At 37.1% G+C, this 24,604-nt stretch overlaps 2 protein-coding genes and 1 long non-coding RNA gene across 4 annotated transcripts in view; 1 reads left to right on the top strand and 2 right to left on the bottom strand.

Moving 5' to 3' along the window:
• NUDCD2 (NudC domain containing 2) lies at positions 1 to 7,834 on the bottom strand. The gene is made up of 4 exons (XM_030327963.2): positions 7,419 to 7,834; positions 5,186 to 5,234; positions 4,829 to 4,980; positions 1 to 2,500 (listed from the first exon to the last, which is right to left on the bottom strand). Exons 1-4 carry the CDS (start codon positions 7,605 to 7,607, stop codon positions 2,417 to 2,419), a joined length of 474 nt encoding a protein of 157 aa, XP_030183823.1. The 5' UTR covers positions 7,608 to 7,834; the 3' UTR covers positions 1 to 2,416.
• Positions 7,835 to 8,195: 361 nt separating this feature from the next.
• The window catches only part of HMMR (hyaluronan mediated motility receptor), a 41,813-nt gene continuing 25,404 nt past the window's right edge, over positions 8,196 to 24,604 (top strand). The window contains exons 1-9 of one of the 2 annotated variants that reach the window (XM_030327917.2): positions 8,196 to 8,317; positions 12,613 to 12,711; positions 13,180 to 13,259; positions 17,150 to 17,197; positions 20,538 to 20,726; positions 22,413 to 22,499; positions 22,587 to 22,687; positions 24,209 to 24,283; positions 24,417 to 24,595. In XM_030327917.2, coding sequence (XP_030183777.1) covers positions 8,272 to 8,317; positions 12,613 to 12,711; positions 13,180 to 13,259; positions 17,150 to 17,197; positions 20,538 to 20,726; positions 22,413 to 22,499; positions 22,587 to 22,687; positions 24,209 to 24,283; positions 24,417 to 24,595 — 904 coding nt within the window. In that variant the 5' untranslated portion in view covers positions 8,196 to 8,271. The remainder of the gene's footprint in view (positions 8,318 to 12,612; positions 12,712 to 13,179; positions 13,260 to 17,149; positions 17,198 to 20,537; positions 20,727 to 22,412; positions 22,500 to 22,586; positions 22,688 to 24,208; positions 24,284 to 24,416; positions 24,596 to 24,604) is intronic. The other variant, XM_030327923.2, reaches the window with a different exon arrangement.
• The window catches only part of LOC115522265, a 52,437-nt gene continuing 42,903 nt past the window's right edge, over positions 15,071 to 24,604 (bottom strand). Inside the window, exons 3-4 of the long non-coding RNA XR_003971307.1 lie at positions 20,523 to 20,588; positions 15,071 to 15,110 (exon numbers count right to left, since the gene is read on the bottom strand). This is a non-coding gene — a long non-coding RNA (uncharacterized LOC115522265). The remainder of the gene's footprint in view (positions 15,111 to 20,522; positions 20,589 to 24,604) is intronic.

The following is a 24,604-nucleotide window of genomic DNA, read 5'->3' as shown; positions in this document are numbered from 1 at the left end:
ATTTATAAAACTATGAACAGGAGAGTTAAATTTACTGTTTATTCAAAGTATTTTTTTTCTAAATGTCAAGAAGAGAAGCCAATTAGAAGAAAAAAGCCTCTTCCCCAGCAATTAATTCCTAAACTAACTGGGTAAAGTGAACAAGGTAGACATTTTGACAAAGGGTATGGTTGGGTTGCATTGGCCCATAATACGGTGTTCGGGTGCAAGCAGGTGAGGATATCCTTGCTTGGAGCAGGGTGTCGGGAGCCTGAGCAGAGTAAAGAAAGAATTCATGAGAAGATGAGAAGATGACCTAGTATAGGGAACCAAATACATTAAGAATATAGCAATCAGGCTTCTCACTGTTATTGTTTTATAGGAAGGGAGAAAAGAAAAATGAACCCCACGGGATCAGAAATCAAAGCGTAAGTGTGAACTCATGGTTTTAATATACATATAGAAATAAATACAGATATATAAGCAACATACACACACCAAGAGCAATTGCTCACTAGCACACAAATCTTGGCTTCTAAATACCATCCTCCATTTAAAAAAAACAGGGCACGTTAAAAAAAAAAAAAAGGCTTTTTCTTGAGCTAGCGCAGGGAAACCATAAGTCTGTTATATCTCATGGAAGGGAGTAAGAAATTACTCAAATAATGATAGGACATGTCAAAAGGCCAGAAGTCACCTAGAATGGTCTTCCCCTGGCCAAATCAAGAAAAACTGTGAGCATCACAGTAATGGTAACAATAGATTTTAACCCACTGAACAAAGTAGCAAATCATGAGTCCATATAGATATAAGTTGGAAGTTTGATGAAAAACAAGGTAGTACTCTGAAACTACTTTCCCACAAAATTATAAACCAAAAAAGGATAGCTTTACTGTGGATAAGACTGGCAGACAGTACTTATTCAGTGATCTAAAGTAAAGACCATCAGAAAAAGGACAAATTAAAGTTACTAACTCATGACAGGATGCAATAAGAACGTGACATCACTTCTGTAACATTCCTGCCAAAGATGCATAACCTGAATCTAATCAAGAAGTATCAGACAAAACTCAGAATGAGGGATATTGTACAAAACTAGCCTGTAATTTTCAAAAGTGCCAAGGCTGCAAAAGTCAAGAAAAAATGAAGACTTGGTACAGATTGAAGTAGACCAAAGACACCTGACATCTAATCTAAAGGCAAGGCATGATTCCAACTGGATCCTTTTGCTATATAGGACATTACTGGGACAATCAATTAAACTTGAATGCAATGAAGATGTGAGGATTAGATGGTCAGAAGGTATCAATGCTAATTTCCTGATTTTAATGGTTGTATTGTTGTGATGTAAGAGCATGTTCTTTGAAGGAAATACACACTAAGGTACTCAGAGGTGATGCAGCATCATATCATAAACTTACAAACAGATCAGGAAGAAAACAATTTGCGTACTTTACACGTAACTTTTCTAAATGTTGGGACTGTTTAAAATATTTCTTAGGGGCAGGTGGCTGGCTCAGTCGATGGAGCATGAGACTCTTGATCTCGGAGTTGTGGGTTTAAGCCCCACACTGGGTATAGAGCTTACTTAAAAATAAAACCTTTAAAAAATATAGACAGAAATATTTTTAAATTTCAAAGGACATAAAAAGAATGAATCACAGTTTTAAGACAATCCATACTTATGTGTCTGGATCACTGAAGAGCAAAATTATGTCACTTACTTATAAACATTAACCATAATTTGCTTTCTGTCACTGACAAAGGACTCACCCAATAACCACATTCACTTTACTGCTTCTGTTTGGTATTAATCCATTCCTATTGTTAGGTTTCTAACTATTTTTCAAATTTCTTGACAGTCATCTCCCAAGGAATAATATGCTACTTCAGAAATTTTCATTAACTCTTGAAATTACATTACTCAGAATATATTTGTGGACTTTTCCTTTCTTAAAACTTTTTTCAGTAATATAATTCCTTGTCTGAACTGGTATACTTAGACAAAGGGGTCCACAATTCCTATTTAGAAAAGTTTATTGATCATTATTCCTGCATTACACTTATTGAAAGAAAAATTTAATTGTCCCTGAAGGCACCCGGTCATTTCACATGATCTATACCCTAATGTTTTTTGTATTAAAAATACAGGTTAAATATGAAATTAGTAAAATGCAGCATATAAAACTTCATGCTGAGCAAAAAAACAAGTCCAAAAAAAAAGTTACTTTCTATTAGTAGAATAGCTTCCACAGTATTTAAGATGTTTCCTATGTAATTCATATTTGAATACAATTTTTAGAACCATAGTTAAATATATTTTGCAATTTGTTAACTGCAGGTATCCACATTTTCCTTCCATCACATAATCTGTTCCTTTGATTAAGTTGGCAACATCTGCTGAGATCCACAGAATGCAGCAAAAAAAAAGTAGTGGTTATTTCTCAAGATTTGAGAAATCTGGTCCACCTTTAGAGTAGTTTCCTGAGATTTCTGCTCCACTGAAGTCAAAACCAGGATTCTAAAAGACATGAAAAAAATTATGATAAAACAAAACTTTTAAGGAAAAGTATAAGTAACCCAAAAGGGAAATGGTAAAGACATGAACTAGCCACTGACAAAACAGGAAATCTAAATGACCAATAAACATGTGAAAAGATACCAAATTTCACTGTAATCACCAAAATAGAACTTAAAATTAGAAGGTATATTTGAATTTTCAGATCTACAAATGTTTAGATCAATACGTATATTAAAAGGTTGGCAAGTGTATGGACAAACACAATACTTAGTATAAAGTGTGAAAATAGATTTTAATAACTAGCATCATTTGAGAGTTTGCTACATGCCAGGCAGGGTTCTAAGTGCAATGCATTTATTAACATATTTAATCCTCATAATAATCCTATGAAGTAAGTACTAACTCATGCTTTAGTCTCTTTGGAGGGCATTTCACTTATTCAACAAACATTTACTGAGTTCCAACTGTTTGGAAGACACCATTAGAAGCATGTGGAATTCAAGAGTGAATAAAACAAAGATCCCTGCACTGGTGGAGCTGCCATTGTTATAGGAGAACACAAACAATAAAACTGTAAGTTAGCTAGTAGAGGGATTGGCCAACTTTTCTGTAAAGAGCCAAGTAGTAAATATTTTAGGCTATGAAGGCCGCATAGTCTCTGCCATAACTACTTAAGTCTGGTATCGCTATATGAAAGAAAATACCAAAAGAACAAGCATAGCTGTATTGCAGTATAACTTCACTTCAAAAACTGGGAGTCGGCCAGATTTCACCCATGGACCATAGCTTGCCAGCCCCTGATCCAGAGCGTTAGCAGTTGGTGCAAGTGCCAGGAAGGAAGGAAGGAAGGAAGGAAGGAAGGAAGGAAGGAAGGAAGGGCAAGCAAAGTAAGGGAAATGAGATTATAGTATTTAAATAGGATGATCAAAGATCAAAATATGCTTTACGGAGCAATGACCTGAAAACAATGAAGAAGTCACCCAAGCTTTGGGAGAACACTGTAGTCAAAAGGACAGAAAAGGAATGGCCTGGAATATTCAAAAATACAAAAAGGCTAAGGTAATACAATATGACTAAGGTAAAATGACTGAAGCAGACAGTTGCAGGAGAAGAAGTCAGGGAGATCATGGAAGACCACATCAGATAGGGCCTGGAAAAAAAACTTTGTCTTTTACTAGAGTGAAAGAGTTCTGAGAAGAGAAGCGATGTGTTCTGACTTGCATTTTTAAAAGGACTGCTATGCTGTTTTGAGAACACTGCAGCTTGGCAAGGGTAGACGAAAACCATTAGAAGGCTATTAGAGTAACCTAGGCAAGACATTACAGGTGGTCCAGATCAGAGTGGTTGGAAAGTTGGTGGTGACAAGTGGACAAATCCTGAATATACTTGGAAGGTAGTGCCAGTAAGGTTTCCTAACAAATTGGATACAGTGTGTGAGAGAGAGCTAGGAATGGAGGATGATTTCCCATTTCTGAACAAGCAGTTTCTATCAACCAAGATGAGAAGGCTAGAGGTATACCAAGTGTGGGAGGAAGTTAGGAAGTTCATGTTGAGTATGTTGAGTCTGATAGGTCAGATCGACAAGTGGAGATGCTGAATATGCAACTAGAAACGTGAGTCCAATACTTGGGAGAAAAGTCTAGACTGGAGATACAAATTAGGAAATCACCATTATATACATAGAAATTATCCATCAAAATTTGAAGAGTGCTTTGATCCAGTAATTCTTCTCCTAGATAAATTAATGGAACACTGGAATAGTTTCAAAAAGATGAAAGAACAAACTGTGAAATAGATACAAATCGAAAAATCCAAATCTTATCAAAAGGGAAGAGCTAAATAAATAACGATACAGTCAAACGAGAAAACATTCTGAAGCACTTAGAAGGAGAAAAAAAACAAACAATACATATAGTGTGATCCTGCATTTACGTTACAAACAAAGCAGCAAGCCAATATATCAATGAGATAAAAATGAAACAGAAGGAATGGAGAGATGTTAATGAAAGGAACCTATAACTCTTTTACACTATGTAAGTCTATACTAATTAAATTTTTATGAGTTCACTCGTGCATTACTGGTGTACATTAAATAAATTTAAACTTATAAACTATGGCAGTACAAACAAAACCCTCCCCAGAAATTTTGAAAAACTAAAATCCACAAAAAAAAGACCAGTAATTTTTCTAACCATTTAATTTTAAAAACTCCTTTAAAGAACTTTTGTGAGTTTTCTGTAACCAAATTTGAGTTTTAACTTCAAAAAATAATTTTTCTATGATCTTAAAATGCTTAACAATACATATTCATACACTCATCTGACTTACTTCTTTCTGGAATCTTTCTAATGTAAGTTTTCTCTGCATTTGATCTTGCACCCAAGGATCAGCTGCATATTCAGATTCTAGAAGAGAAGTCCAACAATTTGCTGCATCTCTCTTTGTCTTTGTAAGAACAATACGGACCATTTTTCTGTCCTCTAAACAAAAAACACAAAGAAATTAGAGTTCATCATAAAATTGTATATTTTCAAAAACCATTAGGTAACTATTTACAATACATTTCTATCACTCTATCTTCCAGAGCTGCAAAGACAAAGAACCTGATACCACAGAAGAAACATACTAAGTTTGAAGACAAGATTAATTTTTAAAAAGATTCCAACAATTATAGATCATCCTTACCCAAAGTCCATGTTCCCTCATCAGCTATTGTAGAATCAAAGAGTTTGCCCTGAAAAATAAACATATTTATTTTAGTAAAAAAATAAATAAATAAATAAAAATGTTTATTTTAGTACATGAAATATCTATGTACTGAAAACATTAATGTCATTAATTTTTATAAGACTTTCATGATTTAAGAGTTTGCCAATTTCCTTTTTGTTTAAATTTTTTTTTTAATGTTTATCTATTTTTGAGAGAGAGAGAGAGAGAGAGAGAGAGACAGAGTGCAAGTGGGAGAGGGTCAGAGAGCGAGACACAGAATCCAAACCATGCTCCAGGCTCCAAGCTATTGGCACAGAGCCCAACGAGGGCTCAAACTCACGAACTGTGAGATCATGACCTGAGCCAAAATTGGACGCTTAACTGACCACCCAAGTGCCCCAACTTTGCTAATTTCCTATCTAATCCAGATGTTAGTTGTCTAGCTTGGTTATGGTAGGGAGATAAAATTTTATACCATTTCAACATATTGATAGATGTTCAACCCTATCTTTCCTCGTAGCAAGTGAAATGCAACCTAGTTTACACTGCTTGGAATATTTACTGACAACACAGGGCTCTCAAAAGAAAGATCAGAACTCCTTAATTTTCAGGAGATGAATAAATATCACTGATCACTTAGCAGCCAAATGTGAAATTAATATCTGAAATGCTTTGACTTTACCAATTAAAATGAACTACAAGAGCTTCCCTGCTGAAATTAAGAAATGATGTCTTTTAAAATAAACTTCAAAAATCTGGATCAATCTCTTTGTTGGGCAATGTAGCACTAAACATTTTTAAAGCACATACTGTAGTTCTGATTTCAGATAAGCTGTGATGAAACTGTTGTTTTAAGAAAGAAATCAACAGAACATAAGTTTAAAAGAGAATGCATCTGCTCAAATCCATTTTGATTTGTTGCTACTTGCCAAATTTAAGTTTTAGGAAATAAAATTAAAATGCCACATAAAGCAAACACATTTTCTCGTATTTCAACACCAGTGAGAAAAAAATCTTACTAGCCTAAACATGTATCTAAAATCCTCAGGTTGAAGTTACTGCTAAATCGTAAATAAAGTTACTGTTAAAGTCACTGCTAAAGTTCTGAAATTACTAAGGGAAATTTGAATGGTAATCTTAAACCACTGTTCAGGAAACCACGAACTGCACAACTATTCAGAAAGGTCATTAAAATCCAAGCTGACATAAATCAATGTCTTCCACATGACTCTCTCCTTTTCTCTGAGGCACTTAAAGCACTTCCATATTAAAAATAACAGTAACAGCTAGCATGTAAACTCATTACATACCAGGCACTTGCCCAAACTCTTAATTCCCATGGATAGCACCTATTGCTCAAAACAATCCTATCAGAAAGGTACTATAATTATCACTTTGTGGATGAAGGCATAGGGACACAGAATAATCTCTTGCCCAAGGTTACAAAATTAGAGAAATGGCAGAGCCAGGTATCCTACATCAAGGAATCTCCCTTCGCTACACTATCGTCAAACATCTTGAGTATGTAATCTGGGAAAGAAGTCCAACTTCGACGTAATTGAATTTAACTATAAAGCTTATCCAGGAAAATGCAGTTCTCAGATCTAAGGGGCATGATGAGAATAAAAGAAGTATTATTCTCTCCAAACAACCCTAGACTATCTGCTTAACCACTCCACAAACATGCAGGTTTTTGTCTCATTTTGATGAAAAAATAAATCACCTGATATCGTCTCTGAATCCTCATCCCTATATCCTTATCCCTTATTTTCTTCTTTACTTTTCCGTGACTTCCTAAACATTTATTAGTTTAGTTTTATTATGCCTCCCTACAAGAACAATCTGTGTGCAAGAAACGTATGCCTTATTCACCTCTGACCTCTTAGCACCTAAATCAGTGCCTGGACGAAAATATATGTACGATAAACATTTGTTCCTTTAAAGATCCAGGTGAAGACCCGCAGAGGAACAAAAGAAGCAGTTTCATTTGGTTGAGAAAGCCAGAAAATTGGGCTCCTCAAATCTCCACTCAACTCTGGACCAGCCTTGAGTGGGGGCTCCGACCAGCACAAAACTAGGCCAATGCTATAGCTCTTTCGGGCAAGGAGCCATTCGGCCTTCCAAGTCTTTCCACGGAAACCCTGAACCTTAGGACTCGGGGACTTAGAGGCCAGGAAGAAACTGGGCACAAGCCCCGACTTGCCGCTACCTTAAGGATCTCGCGACCACCCACGGCCAGCGCCACATGCCGGCTCTGCAGGCCGCACTGGATATCCTGGGCGCGAGTGCCTGGCGGCACCTGAACTTCAATGAACACCTCCTCCAAGGTCTGGTACCACTGACCCCACGGCGTCCCGCAAGGAACCACCCCACTGCGTTCCTCAAACGGGGCCGACATACTCCAGTAGCCTCCCAGCTGCAGCCACAAGAAGCGAGGTGAGCGCACACGCGGAGCGTCCACGCTTAGGCCACGCCCTGGACAGTCCGCTCAGGTCACTGCACATGCGCAGGGACGTAAGCGACGTCTCAGCGTATTCCTTTTTCCTTTTCAATGGCCATTTAGGACCCTTTCAGTAGCCGGTTTGAAAGAACTGAAACCCGGGGGGTTTACACCCAAGGAACGGCGAGAGGAGGTTGGAACCAGTGAAACTAGAACTCACTGCGCTGCCACCTATATGACGCCAAAGGCGGACTTCCGACCTTTTCAGCTATGAAATGCGCTTGCGCAAATGCTGCTCTTCTGTAAGTTACAATTGAGTAACGCCAAGAATGATTGGACACTGCTTGGGGTGGGGAAGGGAGGAGGCAGTAATAGTCTCCTATTGGCTAGTAACCGGAACTCACGGCACGGCTAATTACATGCTGCGAGGCCAGGTGCGCATGCTCTTCAGCTGTTCCCGTCCTGGATTGGTGTGCCCAGGGTTTTGGTTTTCGAACCTGCTGACGTGAAGGTGGGCGGGGAATAAGCGGGGAGATTTGAATTTGGAGCGAGTAGGCTGTAAGGCAGCGGGAAGTTGCCGAGGACCGCTAGTGACCTTCGGTTTGTGGAGCTGGTCGTCAACATGTCCTTTCCTAAGGCGCCCCTGAAACGATTCAATGACCCTTCTGGTGCGTACAGGGAAAGGAGCTGGGGGATGGGATATGGTGTCACGCACCTTGCCCCTCTCGGTTCCCTTCATCAGAGGCAAATAGGCGATTTTAGGGCTAGGATGGGTCTCCTTCAACTGACTAGTTTTTCTGGGATCTATACGAAGCATTTACTACATGCCTAGCACTATTCAGAGTGAGAAGGATACAGCAGCGAATGAAGCAAAGTCCCTGCCCAAGTAGCTTGCATTCAAATGGACAGTAGAGCTAATAAACATTTCGTCTGTGGAGAAACTAAAGCAGAGGGAAGGGGATGAGGATAAGGAAGCTATTTGGTAGGTATTTGGTGGTCAAGCCCAGAAGGCCTCACTTATTTAAAAAAAAAAAAAATTGACCACTGCTTTTTCGTATGAACTTAGGGATTTCTTGTAGATATTCCACTCAGGAATACAAGAATGCTGATTGGGAACGGCAGTTTTTGGGTAAAATTATGGTAGCTGCGCTTACTGAGAACATTAATGAAGTAGTAACAGGTAATATCAACAGTACCATGCTAAGTATTTACAGTTAATTCTTCTTTAATTGTCCAACATTCCTGAGAGGTCATCCTGTTATTCAATATTTTATTGACAAAAATACTGAGACTTAGATTTGCTCAGCGTTACACAACCAAACTAGCAGAACTAGGACATGAAACCCGGCCTCCATGAATCCATCCTGTGCTCTTAACCACTGTAGGGCATAAGCAAAATAACCGTAAGACTCAGATGTGGTTGGTGAGGCACTCATTCAGTAGACACAAACTGTATGCAGGGACTGTGCTAAGGTCTTCCCTCTTCGGTCTGGTTTACTCTTTCCAACAGCCAGGTGAGAAAGGTACTGATATTGTCCTCATTGTACACTTGAGGAAATGGAGGAGTTTTGTAACTGTACTGAGCAGCAAGTGAGAGGGAGGGCTGAACATCAAAGCCCCTGATTTATCCGTTACCCATTATAATACATATTTTTAATGTTTTTTTAGTTTATTTTTGAGAGAAACACAAACAAGGGAGGGCAGAGAGAGAGACAGGATCTGAAGCAGGCTCTGTGCTGTCAGCTCAGAGTCTGATGCGGGGCTTGAACTCCGGAGCTGTAAGATCATGATCTGAGCCACCCAGCTCTCCAATAATATACACTTTTTAATGATCATTTGTTACATCTTTAACTTGTCAGCCAACATGCAAGTGGAAATAAGAATCACTTTGTTCACAAACAAAAGCCAAGTGACAAATGGATCAGCACAAGCATATTTTCTAAATTAAGAGATTCAGGGAATGTATATTTCCTGGATATTCAAAGAACCTTCTCTAAATTCTCTCAGCAGTGTGTCTTTTAAGGAGAATTTTATTTTCTTTATAATAGATTAAATTGCCTTTACCAGTGTTACAATATTTCAGATTCACAGTTTCAGGAGTAATAATAGTTATCATTTATTTGATGCTTTGTGCATATGTGAGCACTGTAGTGATTTCTCTTATTACTCCAGTAACCCCAGCAACTATGAGGTAGATACTCTTTTATTCCTGTTTCACAACTGGGGAATTCAGCCTTGAATAAAAATAACTTTCCAGGGGTCTTAAAGCTAGATTAGAAAATCAGAGAGTATGATGTTCACATCTTTCCCCTATGACTGAAAGTACTTGGCACATAGTAATGTCTATTGATTGGCATACAAGGCTGGATTTGAAGCCTGATTGGAGGAATTACAAAACTCTATTCCCATTCTGACATCCCCAGTGACTTTCTATGTTTTCTTCACCATACTGCCAAACTCAACCCTGAGCCAAATACTGGGGATACAGGCATGATCAAGAGAGTTTCTAACTTCAACCAATTTTATCTAACTTGCAAGATGAATAAGTACATTATCTGATTTGGGAGATGGATAAGTGTATTAAAAGCCATTACAAAAGTGTCAAGTTCTTTGATAAGAACACTATTCACAGGCTGCTATGGAGGGAGGTTTCCAACCTGATTGGGGGATTCAGAGAAAACTGGAAGAGGCTGAGATCTGAAAGGTAAGTGAGAGTTAGCCAGGCAAACTGGAAGGTGGGCTGTCCATTCGAGGTGGAAGAAATAGAAAATAAAGAGATCTGGAAGTTTGAAGTATTTATTTAATGTAATACATAAAATGTTTGGTTTGTTTACAAGTATTGACTGCCTATGTTAGCTTCCGATTATTGTTGATCAAAATAGAAGTTGTGCCAGAAAGCTTGTGTTATCTCCCAGGATATCCCATCCCGTTTGTCTAATGTCCCCTCTCCCCACATTTCTAGCAAGTCATATGTATCTGTGATGTCGTACATTTAAGCGTTAGTAAGGAAAAGACCCAGAGCATGAAAATAGCACATACTACAGTCTCACAAAGCCTGGATTTCAACCTAGTTCTTGAATCCAAATCCCCATAAGTATCAAATGGGATTTCTTTGCTCTTTAGGGAAGTTTTTGTTAAGTGTGATTTTAATTGTTCTCAACTCGCGTGATGCTGCTTAGTCACTGTACACCATCTGATCTTTCGCTGGCCCATATCCCCTTTTGAGAGTGTAGACCTAATGATGAACCAAAATACAAGAATTCAACAGCATTTTATCTTCTGGCTGCTCTGACAAGTCTAGACCAGTGCTTCTCACACTTTGCCACAGAAACATTCCTAAAAGCAGAGAGCAGGACATCTTGCTGGCTCACTTGGTAGAGCATGTGACTCTTGATCTCAGGGTTGTAAGTTCAAGCCCCAGCTTGGGCCTACAGCTTTAAAAAAAAACTTTTATGGGGCATCTGGGTGGCTTAGTCGGTTAAGCGTCAAACTCCTGGTTTCAGCTTGGGTCATGATCTCACAGTTGGTGAGTTTGAGCCCCACATCAGGCTCAGTGCTGACAACGTAGAGCTGCTTGGGATTCTCCCTCTCTCTCTGTCCCTGCCCCACTTGTTCATACTCTAAATAAATAAAGAAATAAACAAACATTTGTAGATAAAAAACAAAAGCAGGGAGCAAAGAATAGCCACACGTTCTGCATACACTCATCCCCACCTCCCCAAAAAGGGCAACAGTGCTGGCAGTTTTCTTTGAAGTCTCTTGTTACTTTAAAATATGATATGTTCGGGGCGCCTGGGTGGCGCAGTCGGTTGAGCGTCCGACTTCAGCCAGGTCACGATCTCGCGGCCCGTGAGTTCGAGCCCCGCGTCGGGCTCTGGGCTGATGGCTCAGAGCCTGGAGCCTGTTTCTGATTCTGTGTCTCCCTCTCTCTCTGCCCCTCGCCCGTTCATGCTCTGTCTCTCTCTGTCCCAAAAATAAATAAACGTTGAAAAAAAAAATTAAAAAAAAAAAAATAAAATAAAATATGATATGTTCTGCGCTGCTTCTGCTGATCCCTATTCCAAATGGGTGACATAGGTGCTTTAAGATGTGCGACCCTTAAACTGATTTTAGGGAAACCGCTGTCAGCCTCCTGTTTACCCCAGGGTGTAAACAGTTGGTGGAGTGTGAGAGATCTGAGCTAGCCAAGACTAATGTTTCTAAGTCTGCCTTTACCTTAGATGCCCCATTGAATTCTGTACTTCATTTTGAGACTCTTTCCTGATTGGAAATCTACTACCTCAACCCCTTATTGACCACATTTAGATCTAAAAGCTCCCAGTATTGGAATCTTTGTGTGAGTACATATAAAATGATCATTATTCATTTCTAGAATCTGATGGTTTACCTGTGACTCTTTTGGGTAGGGTTGATTCCAAATCTTTTTTTCTTATATTCAATCCTTAATAACAAAGCCGTGTTGCTTGTTCTTTCCTGATGTTTATTTCAAGACTGTCTTTGCTGTTTTGCTCAGTTGCCTGTGTTCCTTTGACTCATTGAAATAAAGATCATTTGGGAAGATAATGATGTTTTCTTCATAAAGAGGCCCGTTTTGTAATATCAAATTTTTACATTTGAAAAAACAAACTATTTATTTTAATGTTTAGGTTTTATTGTTTTTTTTTTTGTTTTTTTTTTTTTAATTTTTGAAAGCACGTGAATGGGGGAGGGCACAGAGAGAGGGGCAGAGAGGATCTGAGGTGGACACTGTGCTTACAGCAACAAGTCTGATGCAGGGCTTTATGTGACCTGAGCTCAAGTCGGACGCTCAATCAACAGAGCCACCCAGGAACCCCTGAAAAAACAAACAATTTATTAATGGCATTTTACATTTATATTACTCATTATACTATAACATATTTTTAACTTAAGATCGTAAGTAGCATAAGATGAGACATTAATTAATGTTTTATGTTTCCTGTAGGTTGTGCACCATCTCCAGGTGCTTATGATGTTACAACTTCAGAAGTATTGAAAGGACCGGTATCTTTTCAGAAATCACAAAGATTTAAAAAACAGAAAGGTAACAGATTCCCAAATAACATAATGGTTATATGATCTCATAAGCTGTAAAATTATGAGTAACAGTATTTAAATTAAAAGATGCTATAGTATTTCTAAAAATGCAAAGCTACAGTTATATTTAAATTTTCTTATTTGATGAATTTACAAAAGAGTCAACTGCAGACTAATGCTTTAATCATTTCACTGTTGTGTAACCAGGAAAGTTAAGCAAGACACTCACATAGATACATAGTTTCCCTTTTGGTAATCAACTTAACTTTCCATCAGGGAATATTAGGAAAATCAGAAAAGTATTAGATGTGTAAACACTATTGTACAACTAATTATTTGGACATATACAGTCAGAAAAAAATAACTTTAATACTACTTCACTAAGAATTATAATAAGAAATTTGGAAATTGGGTTTTGTCTGTGTTTCAAACATGTAAGTGCCAACTAAAATCTGTACAATTTATTTTATTTTAGAATCTCAACAAAATCTTAATGTTGACAAAGATATTACCTTGCCTGCTTCAGCAAGAAAAGTTAAGACTTTGGGATTAAAGGTGAGGAACTCTGATATTCTAGCTGGTATAGTACCTAAATCATTAAAACACTTCCAAAAGTTATTTTATTTGACTAGAATGGGTTAAGTGTATAAGGTTATAAGTAAATCTATAAATTAATAAAAATATTATCATTAGGACTCTAACAAGATTTATGTTTACATCATTACTACATACATTGTTTAAATGTGTCTGGAGTTCAGAATTACAAAATGGTCTCGACTTCTCAGTCATTTCTCTATCTAGATAAATTTTATAACACCTAGTAAGCCTTTAAAAAGTATGCAGTGCTTTGATATATTAGTTATCATTGCTTGAGTTGTTTTGGTTTTGTTTGCTTACTTGTGCAGAAGGGTAAATATTGAAGAAAAAGGAAAAAAGTATTGTAATGCCTAAAAGAGATTTATTTGCTATTCAAAGACTGCCAAGGAGTGGTGGGACATTAAATTCTTAACTTCATGTTGCGGCTTGTGCAACAGCCTATTTATTATCACTGTTTCCATTAGTTTATAAAGCAAGTTGTACTTTCTTAAGGAGTTGCAAAGAATGATTTGTTAAATGTGGAAAAGATTCAGAGTTGGGAAACCAAGGCTTAGACTTGTTCATTTATTTAGCGACTATCTAAGCTTCTTGTTTTATAGGGCTTCATTATCCAGTATGGAAGTGATTAGCCACATGTGGCTATCAAGCACTTCAAAGTGAACAGCTAAATTTTTGATACTATTTAATTTTAAGTAATATATAAAAAACTGATACTTGATTCTATTCTTGGAAAACTTAAATGTTTTTGGAACAACTTGGAATGTGCATCTACTTTTTCATCTGTACATTTTACAAAATCTAAATATAGATGGCTATTTAAGATGAAACTTAAGCATCTGAATTGAGATACGCTGTAAGTGTAAAATACAAACCAAAGTTTATAGACCTAGTACAAAACATATAAAATATCTCACTAATAATTTCATACTAATGACATGTTGAAATAATACTTTTTTACATTTATGGTACAGTAAAATATATTTTAAAATTTTTTACTTTTTATTTAAAAGTACATATTTTTTTAATATTTATTTTTGAGAGAGACAGAGTCGGGGAGGGGCAGAGAGAGAGGGAGACACAGAAGCTGAAGCAGGCTCCAGGCTCTGAGCTGTCAGCACGGAGCCCAACGTGAGGCTCGAACTCATGAACTGTGAGATCATGACCTGAGCCAAAGTCAGATGATTAACTGACTAAGCCACCCAGGTACTCCTAAAATTTTTACTTTTTAAATTAACTACTAAAAAAGTACATATGTGATTTGTGATATATTTTTATTAGGCAGCACTAATACAGACAGTCTTTTCTTACACATTGATTCAAATAAATACACACACACACACACACACACACACACACACTGGAATATTACTCAACTATAAAAAAGAATAAAATCTTGGGGCGCCTGGGTGGCGCAGTCGGTTAAGCGTCCGACTTCAACCAGGTCACGATCTCGCGGTCCGTGAGTTCGAGCCCCGCGTCAGGCTCTGGGCTGATGGCTCAGAGCCTGGAGCCTATTTCCGATTCTGTGTCTCCCTCTCTCTCTGCCCCTCCCCCGTTCATGCTCTGTCTCTCTCTGTCCCAAAAATAAATAAAAGTTGAAAAAAAAAAAAATTTAAAAAGAATAAAATCTTGGGGCGCCTGGGTGGCGCAGTCGGTTGGGCGTCCGACTTCAGCCAGGTCACGATCTCGCGGTCCGTGAGTTCGAGCCCCGCGTGGGGCTCTGGGCTGATGGCTCAGAGCCTGGAGCCTGTTTCCGATTCTGTGTCTCCCTCTCTCTCTGCCCCTCCCCCGTTCATGCTCTGTCTCTCTCTGTCCCAAAAATAAAAAAACGTTGGAAAAAAAAAAAATTAAAAAAAAAAGAAAAAAAAAAGAATAAAATCTTGCCATTTGCAATTACATAGATGGCGCTAGAGAATAATGCTAAGCTAAATAAGTCAGAGAAAGACAGATACCATATGATTTCATTCATACATGGAATTTAAGAAACAAAAAAGAAAATGAGCAAAGAAAAAAAAAAAAAACAATCCCAGAAACAGACTCTTAATTATAGAGATCAAACTGATGGTTACCAGAGAGGAAGTGGGAGGGTGGGGTGGGGATGGGTGAAAGAGGAGATGGGAATAAGGATGCACGGGTTCTGATTAGCACCAGGTGATGTATGGAAGTGTTGAATCACTATATTGTACACCTGAAACTAATAGAACACTGTATGTTAACTGTACTGGAATTAAATTTTTTTAATAAAATAATATTTAAAAAGAAACTGATTTAAATCTCTTGACTTGAATTTCTTGAAGAAACAGTTCTGATATTTTGAATTAATTATATAACTTTTAGAAAACTAAATTACATACAAGTTTGTGTAAAACCCCTAAATAATAGGCCTTCCTTGATAGAAAATTCCATCAGGTGGGAAATTAATAAATATGATAGTTATGTAGCCCCCTCCCTCCCCAACTTAGAAGTACATAAAACAGGTTGCATTCAATATATTTATCCATTTTCTTCCATTTAACATGGGAAAGATAGATACTCAGTTTAGGGCCATTGTATCAGAAAGGCTGTTGGATAAAAGACATAGACCAAAATTATATGTCTTATTTTGAATGAAGGCAATAATTAGATTAAAACCAGTTTTTACTGGGGTGCCTGGGTGGCTCAGTTGGTTAAGCGTCTGACTTCGGCTCAGGTCATGATCTCACGGTCCATGAGTTCGAGCCCTGCGTCGGGCTCTGTGCTGACAGCTCAGAGCCTGGAGCCTGCTTCAGATTCTGTGTCTCCCTCTCTCTGTGACCCTCCCCCGTTCATGCTCTGTCTCTCTCTGTCTCAAAAATAAATAAACATTAAAAAAAAAAAAAGTTTTTACTGGTGCACCTGGGAGGCTCATTCGGTTAAGCATCCAATTCTCGGTGTTAGCTCAGATTACGATCTCGTGGTTTCATGATTTCGAGCCCCACTATGGTCTCCACGCTGACAGTGCTGAGCCTGCTTGGGATTCTCTCTCTTCCCTCTCTCTGCCCCTCCCTGGCTCATGCTCTCTGTGTCTCTCAAAAATAAATAAATAGACTTAAATTTTTTTTTTAAATCATCTTATACCATTTTAATTTTTATTTCTCTGTGTGTGTGTGTATATATATATACACACACACACACATTTTTTTACTCTTTGAGTATCAGAGTTTAAGTTGATTTTTCTTTGTAAGATTGTTTTCTTTCTGGGATAGCATAATTAAATATTCAAAATGTATTGCTGTTTAACATTAGAAAGAAAGCGCTCAGTAGCTTTATTCTTAAAGCGCCACCTGTTCTTTTCCCTGGACTTATTAGGAAAAGCCTAATAATCTATGGGGGTGAAAACTTAAACCTGAAATATTTTAAGACTTAAAGAATCCATTCCTTCTTTTACCAGGTAAGTCTCCTACAAAATGCTTAATAGACACAGGAAATTTTTAAAATAAAAATTAACTGTTTGGGAGGCAGCTCCCCTCTACTTGCTAGATGGGATGCTGCCTGATGCATGAATCAATTAGTAAAGTCAATTATATTTTCAAGAAAAGAAGAAAAGGGCGCCTGGCTGGCCCAGTCAACAGAACATGTGACTGTTAATCTTGGGATTATGAGTTTGAGCTCCACTTTGAGGGTAAGTTAGAAAGAAAGAGAGAGAGAGAGAGAAAGAAAGAAAGAAGAAGAAAGAAGAAAGAAAGAAAGAAAAAGAAAGAAAAAGAAAAGAAAGAAAGAAAAGAGAGAATTTGAACTCTTTAATCTTTTTTTATAGCTAAAAATCAAATTTGGCTGTGATATTTGTGGTGCTTAAATTTGTTTATCTCTGTTCTTTGATTTTTAAATAGAAGGAGTCTCAAAAGAATGATAAAGATTTGAAGATACTAGAAAAAGAGGTAAGCGATGCTTTCAACTTAATTGAAAAATTAATGTGCTATAAAATGCAGAGTGACTTAGAGTTAAGAGACAGGTATTCTGTTGCAGTTTGGGGAGTTGCATAGCAAGGCAGATCATCTGTCCAGACCAGTGCCTGCGAGGTAACTATTCCTTAGCTTCATTAGATACTAAGTTTCGGAGCCTGGTGGTCAGTGTGGTATGCTGACAGTGTCAAGTTTGTTAGGGGCAGATTCAAGATTACCCACTCTATGAAAATTGATCACTAAAAATTATATATTGCTATATTGCAATTATGCGTGTGTCAAATATTTACATTTACTCAGTGCACACTCTTCCTGTATGCTAATGTTTATGTTAAGACAGTGACTAGCTAGAGAATTTCTTAGCATGAAATCCTAGCAGGTTAGTTGAATTGTGAAAGAGTTGTGCTAATCTTACACATCCTCTGCTCTGTAAGTTATATATGCCTTATTTAAGGATAAAATGGAGCTGGAGGGTAAATCTGGAGCTATCCTGTCCAGTATGGTAGCCACTGACCATTTGAGACTTATTTAAATTAAGTAAAAGTAAGAACTCAATAGTTCAATTGCACTAGTCACATTTTAAATGCGCTGTAAGCACTCCAGTGAGTGGCTCCCATACTATACAGTCCATTTCCACCATGGCAGAAGTCTCTACTGAGCAATGCTGACCTAAAGAGTCCACTTACTTCCCTAAGCAGGAGTAAGATGGTCACTACCAGTTTTGCTTCTCTAGCAGTTTTCTTTCCATGTTTACATTGCTGACCAACTCTTTTTCTAGTGCACATATTCTTATGACATATTAAAACTTTCCAGTGATTACAGTTAAATGTTAGCTTAGGACCAAGAATATGTCAAGATAGCTTTGCAAATCTCTGCCCTGGTTGCTCTGATTCTTTTAGTATTTAATTATGTTGGCCATCATTTTACTGAGGATACATGCCTACAATGTAGGGGTTAATACTTAGAGAGGTGATAACTGAGTCTCAATTAACTGGTAAGTGAGTGGCAGTGCCAAGATTAGAACTGATAATATGCATCAGTTTCTTAATCGTTTAGAATAGAAAGGTTTTTTTAAGTTTATTTATTTTTGAGAGGCGCAGAGAGAGAGAGAGAGGGGGAGAGGGAGAGAGAGAGAGAGAGAGAGAGAGAATGAATCCTAAGCAGGCTCCACACTGCCAGTGAAGAGTTCTATGTGGGGCTCAATCTTGCAACCATGAGATCATTACCTGAGCCGAAATTAAGAGCCAGATGCTTAACTGACTAAGCCACCCAGGCACCATTAGAATAGAGATTTTTTTTTTTTTTAAACAAATACAGCTCCTTTTTTATTTAAGCCCATAGTATTTGTTGTTTGTTTGTTTATTTAATTTGAATTATTATCAATTTTAAAAGTAACATTTCATGTAAAACATTCAGATTTCTGGCTTATGTTGCAAAATCAGACGATCTGACGACACTGTTTCCACTTTCCACTACAGGGCAACAATATGCTAGGGCTTTGCAGGGCTGCCTCCTTTATACTCCACATTTGCTCCTCAGTCCTCACCTGACTCTCTCTACTTATTTATATTATCTGCTTGGCCACATAGGCATTTGAGTGTACAAACCCTTTTTTGAAGCTTAAACTTCCTTAACTGCAAAAACCTGTAAAGATAATCTCGGTGTTCTTTTTTCTAATTTATAATATTTTGCTATAAATGTTGTTTATAAACCAATAATATAAGCGTAGAGAATCTTCTGTTAGGGAACCTTAAAGCTCATTCAATCGCTAGCATCTAGTTCATAGCCATATATATATATATGGTGTTTGATACATTTTTAGGTAAGCATTTTTGGCCTAAAATACTGAGATTAGTATCAACACAAAGTCAGTTAAGAAAGAGTAGGAAATACTTCATGTGACTTAATACAACTGTGCTGTTTCGATGCTTTTGTACCCAACAAATAATCTATTTTGGTAAATGTTTTATGTGCACTAGAAAAGAATGTATATGTACTTGTTGGTACAGTTTATATATGTCAGTTCAGTATGTTTAAAAGTTTTGTACTGATATTTTTGTCTGTTTATTCTATTAGCTAGAGAAAGAGGTACTTTCTCATTTCCACCTCATACATACACCTATGTAATGTACACAATATACATTTTGCTTTGTATATTTTGAACTTAAAGTTGCACAACAAATTTGATTGTATCTTCCTCTTGAAATGACCTTTCCATTATAAAATTCCTTCTTTATCGCTAATAATACTTTCTGCCTTAAATGTCTACTTTGTATCATATTAATAAGGGCATCCCATCTTTCTTTTGTTTAATATTTACATGGTAGATCTTTCCTGACCCATTATTATGTCTTTCTATGTCCTTATTTTTTTTTTTATTTTTTTTTTAACATTTATTTATTTTTGAGACAGAGAGAGACAGAGCATGAACGGGGGAGGGTCACAGAGAGAGGGAGACACAGAATCATAAGCAGGCTCCAGGCTCTGGGCCATCAGCCCAGAGCCTGACGCGGGGCTCGAACTCACAGACCACAAGATCGTGACCTGAGCTGAAGTCGGATGCTCAACCGACTGAGCCACCCAGGCGCCCCTGTCTTTATATTTAAAGTGCAAATCTTGTAAATATCTGGGATCATTTTGTTGAGCCTACACACTCCTTTAGTACCTTTTGTTCTGCAGGCTATTGGCAAATCCTCTCAGCTTTTCTTTTCTCGTAAGACATCATCATGTCACCTTCAAATTTAAAGGATATTTTCCTTGGGAACAGAATTTTAGATTGGTACTTTTCCCCTTGTATTAAACAAGTCATTTCATTGTCTCCTGACTTCCACATTTTCTGTTGTCAGATAGGTGGTTTTGATTTTGGTTTTGGTTTTGATCTCATAATTGCAACAAGAGTGGTGGCTTACTGATCACTCCTATTGTAGTGCTTACTATATCCTACACAGAAGCCCCATTCTGCCTTCTTGAAATAAAAAAGATAGTTAGCATTTCAAACTATAATTTGAGTTCATATAACTAGAACTAGAGAAAAGAAGAACTCTTATAGGTAGAAATACCTTAAAAGTGAACAGTTTAATTATACCTGGAAGCTTACAACAATTAAAATCCTCTCTTCTTAAAATGCTTACAGATTTAAGTTCTTACAGATTTTTAAAACATATAAATATGAATGTTCAAATAGTGAAATCAGAATATTTAACAACATCATGTCACAAAGCTTTTTCTAGAATTTGAATGTTTTATTTTCAGTAGCATCTAGTTACATTGGCATTGTATTGGTAAATCATTCATTTATCACCTTGTTTCCGTCCAGATTCGTGTTCTCGTGCAGGAACGTGGTGCTCAGGATAAGCGGATCCAGGATCTGGAAGCCGAGTTAGAGAAGACAGAGGCTAAGCTAAATGCTGCAGTCAGGGAGAAAACATCTCTCTCTGCAAGTAATGCTTCACTAGAAAAACAGCTTATTGAATTAACCAGGACTAATGAGCTACTAAAATCAAAGGTATTTAAATCTCATGGTAATATTTACAACTGAATAAGTTATAAACATGTTGTAGGTTTTTTTTCTTATATCTTGAGAATTTTAGGCTCTAGTTTAGCCTTTTTCCTTTACCAAATGTACCTTAAATGTTAAGCTGCTTCCAAAAAGAATTATCATTGTCTTTTTTATTATGGTATCTGACACATAAGAAATGATAAACAAGTTGCTTTTTGTTTTAATGTCTGACATTTTCTCACCCTCCTTCAAAGTCACTCCTAATAAATAAGGGCATTAATAAAACTTGTAGAATTTATGTCTAGAACTCACTAGATCTTTCTCTGAAATAATCACATGACAGCAGGCTTCCATTTCAAATCCTTTTGGGATTGAAGTGGGAAGTGAATAAATTTGTGGATTAAATGTGTTTAATAGATATTCTGTTTATAAATATTTTATTTAATATTAGTATTATTAATAATATTATACTAATAGATCTTAAAGGACATAACACGGTCATTTGCTTTTGTCAGAAGTAAAAGGAGGCTGTACGTCACTGTTCAGTTTAATAGCAATCATTTATTCAGAGCCTGTAATGTGTTGAGCTCTTTGAGTGAGGATGCGTATGAATCAAGCTTAGGGAAAAAAGCAGATTCCTGGGCCCCATCCAGGGAGATTCTGATTTAGTTGGCCTGGGATGAACTGTATAGTCTACATATTTCAAAATAGACTAGGCAGTTTAGATGCATTTTGTTAAGCAAGCACATATTACAAAATCCTCTCTGAGAAGCTTGTTTTGGAGGCTTGCAGTGGACTCTCCAGCATGTAGAGGTAGGTAACTACCCAAGGAGCTTTAAAATGTAAGCAGAAAAGGGTGCCTGGAAGGTTCACTTGGTGATACATGTAGCTCTTAATCTCAGGGTTGTGAGTACAAGCCCCGTGTGTGTGTGTGTGTATGTGTGTGTGTGTACAGATTAGTTAAAATAAAATCTTTAGCTGAGCCTGGATGGCTCAGTCGGTTAAGCATCTGACTTTGCTCAGGTCATGATCTCACAGTTTGTGAGTTCAAGCCCCACATAAGGCTCTGTGCTGACAGCTCACAGCCTAAAACCTGCTTTGGATTCTGTGTATCTGTCTCTCTCTGCCTCTCCCCTGCTTGTGCCATCTTTCTCTCTGTCTCTCAAAAATAATAAATGTTTGGGGCGCCTGGGTGGCGCAGTCAGTTAAGCGTCCGACTTCAGCCAGGTCACGATCTCGCGGTCCGTGAGTTCGAGCCCCGCGTCAGGCTCTGGGCTGATGGCTCAGAGCCTGGAGCCTGTTTCCGATTCTGTGTCTCCCTCTCTCTCTGCCCCTCCCCCGTTCATGCTCTGTCTCTCTGTCTCAAAAATAAATAAACGTTAAAAAAAAAAAATTTAAAAAAAAAATAATAATAAATGTTAAAAGAAATTTTTTTAAATAAAATAGAATCTTTAGAAAAAGTAAAATAAAAATAAATAAGCCAGAAAGTCACATTAATCAAAAAGAAGGACAAGAACAGTAGCAATATTACATAAAATCAGTAATCCTGGTGTGATCAAAGGCATTTTCTCTACCAGAATATGTTGTAGGTAAATAATAGTCCCAGTAATAGAATAATCAATATTTATGTGATTTTATATAAGATCTAACAGAAAATATATCTAAATGTTTTTATATGTTTCTTGTACTTAGTTTTCTGAAGATAGTAACCAGAAGACTATGAGAATTCTAAGCCTCGAATTAATGAAACTTAGAAACAAGAGAGAAACAAAGATAAGGGTGAGTGTTACTTTTGGTGAGTTTGCTGTGTCTGGATCTGGGGACCTGAACAACTTCCACTTCCTAACACCTATTTTTGTTGTGTAGAGTATGATGGCTAAACAGGAAGGCATGGAGGTGAAGCTACAGGTCACTCAGAAGAATCTTGAGGAGTCTCAGGGGAAAATAGCACAACTGGAGGGGAAACTGTGAGTGCCTAAAAAGAAAGAGAAATTGTTAAGTGTAACTAATTGTTGATTTCCCTCTCTCACCTCTCTCTTGTTTACTGAGACTTAACCTTCCTCCATACTTCTCTCATTGCCTCCCTGCTTGCCTTATTTCTCTTCTTTAGCTGAGCCCTGATCACTCCCATTTAATGCTGAAAAGATGTATAAATGTATTACTTTTGTCCATCTTTTGTACAAATTATGAGGAAAGGCCTCCTCATCTTTGTAGTAGCATCATCTTATGGAGATGGTAGACCAAAACTGAGGAATATTGGTATAAGAAGCTGTGATTAATGTATAATCCTAGCCTTCCTTTTTATGATTGAGCTGTAACTTACCTACAAAAAATATATAGATCATAAGTATTCAGTTTGATGACTTTTGACAATTGTATACACCTCTGTAATCACCCTACAAACAAGACAGAGAACATTACCATCCTCTCAGAAAATTCCTGCCTCTTCCTGCTCCCCTGTTCTTCCCCATTATGAGGCCCCCAACACGTGAAGCCGCTTTCTGACTTCCATCATATAAATTAGTTTGGTCTTTGGAGGGTGGGGATGGGAGGTGTTTATCACTGTGTGTGTGTGTCTTCTTTTGTTTAACATAGTATTTTAAGATTCATCTATACTGTTGTATTATAATTTGTTCTCTATTTCTGAGTAGTATTCCACTATCTGAATATACCTCCATTTGTTTACTGTTCCTCTGTTGATCATTATTTGTGTTTCCAGTTTTCTGATAGTGTAAGTCCTCTATGTATATCTTTTTGTGGACGTAAGTTTTTATTTCTCCTGAATGAACATCTAGGATTGGAATACATGGGTCATAGGGTAGTGTAGTATATGTGTAAATTATTAAAACAAACAAACAAACAAACCCAGAGTGGTTGTATGAGCCATTTTACAGTCCCACTTAGCAATGCATGATAGGTGCAACTGTTCCACGTCTCCAAGGTTTGATATTGTCAGTCTGTTTGATTTCCACCTTTTAGTAGGTAGGAAATAGTATCTCATTTGTAATTTTGTTAGTCTAAGGCCGAGCTTCACTGTATGTGCTCACTGACCATTCATATATATAATATATCCTTTTGTAAGGTGTCTATTTAACTTTCTTGCTCATTTTTTAAATTGAGTTGTTTGGAGGAGGTAAACACCGAAGTAAATGCATAAAAATCAACCTAGAACAAAGGCTATTTTGTATGTGTGATGGTGGGGTGGGGACTGGGAAGGCTACAAGAAAGATCATTTCTAACACTTGGAGTGTTATAGGTGATAATTTTCATCATCATGAAATTTATCAGAATTTATTTGGAAAGCTTTCTCACTTTAAAAAAAACCTTCAGTTTCCTATTTGCATATACTAAATTGTCAACTTAAGAGGTCACAGAAAATAAGAATTAAGGATTTGGAGTCTAGAGATAGCCTATCTGATACAGCCGTATCTGGTACAGATTAAACATGTGTGACTACTGTGAGTATTCATATATGTAATTTTTTTCAGTGTTTCAATAGAGAAGGACAAGATTGATGAAAAATCCGAAACAGAAAAACTCTTAGAATACATCGAAGAAATTAGGTAATATTAATAGTAGTTTTAAATTGGACCTTATTTTGTTGAATAGTGATGAATACATCATTTTCATCCTTTTTAGTTTAATTTTCCCTGTGCCTAAATTATGTGCTCTTCAAAATAATTTGTTTTACTGTAGTTGTGCATCAGATCAAGTGGAAAAATACAAGCTAGATATTGCCCAGTTAGAAGAAAATTTGAAAGAGAAGAATTATGAAGTTTTAAGCCTTAAGCAATCTCTTGAGGAAAATGTTGCTATGCTTTCTAAACAAGTTGAAAACCTAAATGCTAAGTGTCAGCTGCTTGAAAAAGAAAAAGGTATGTAAC

Source organism: Lynx canadensis, chromosome A1 (genome assembly GCF_007474595.2).
Source record: "Lynx canadensis isolate LIC74 chromosome A1, mLynCan4.pri.v2, whole genome shotgun sequence".
Classification (NCBI taxonomy): Eukaryota; Metazoa; Chordata; class Mammalia; order Carnivora; family Felidae; genus Lynx; species Lynx canadensis.
The sequence above is the reverse complement of the archived record's forward strand: the minus strand, read 5'-3'. Positions and strand labels throughout refer to the sequence as shown.

Coding starts and splice junctions, on each gene's coding strand:
- NUDCD2 (XM_030327963.2), bottom strand. CDS start 7,607: ATGTCGGCCCCGTTTGAGGAACGCAGTGGGGTGGTTCCTTGCGGGACG. Junction 5,235..7,418: donor GTGGTCGCGAGATCCTTAAG/GTAGCGGCAAGT, acceptor TTTATTTTTCAG/GGCAAACTCTTTGATTCTAC. Junction 2,501..4,828: donor TAGAAAGATTCCAGAAAGAA/GTAAGTCAGATG, acceptor CATGTCTTTTAG/AATCCTGGTTTTGACTTCAG.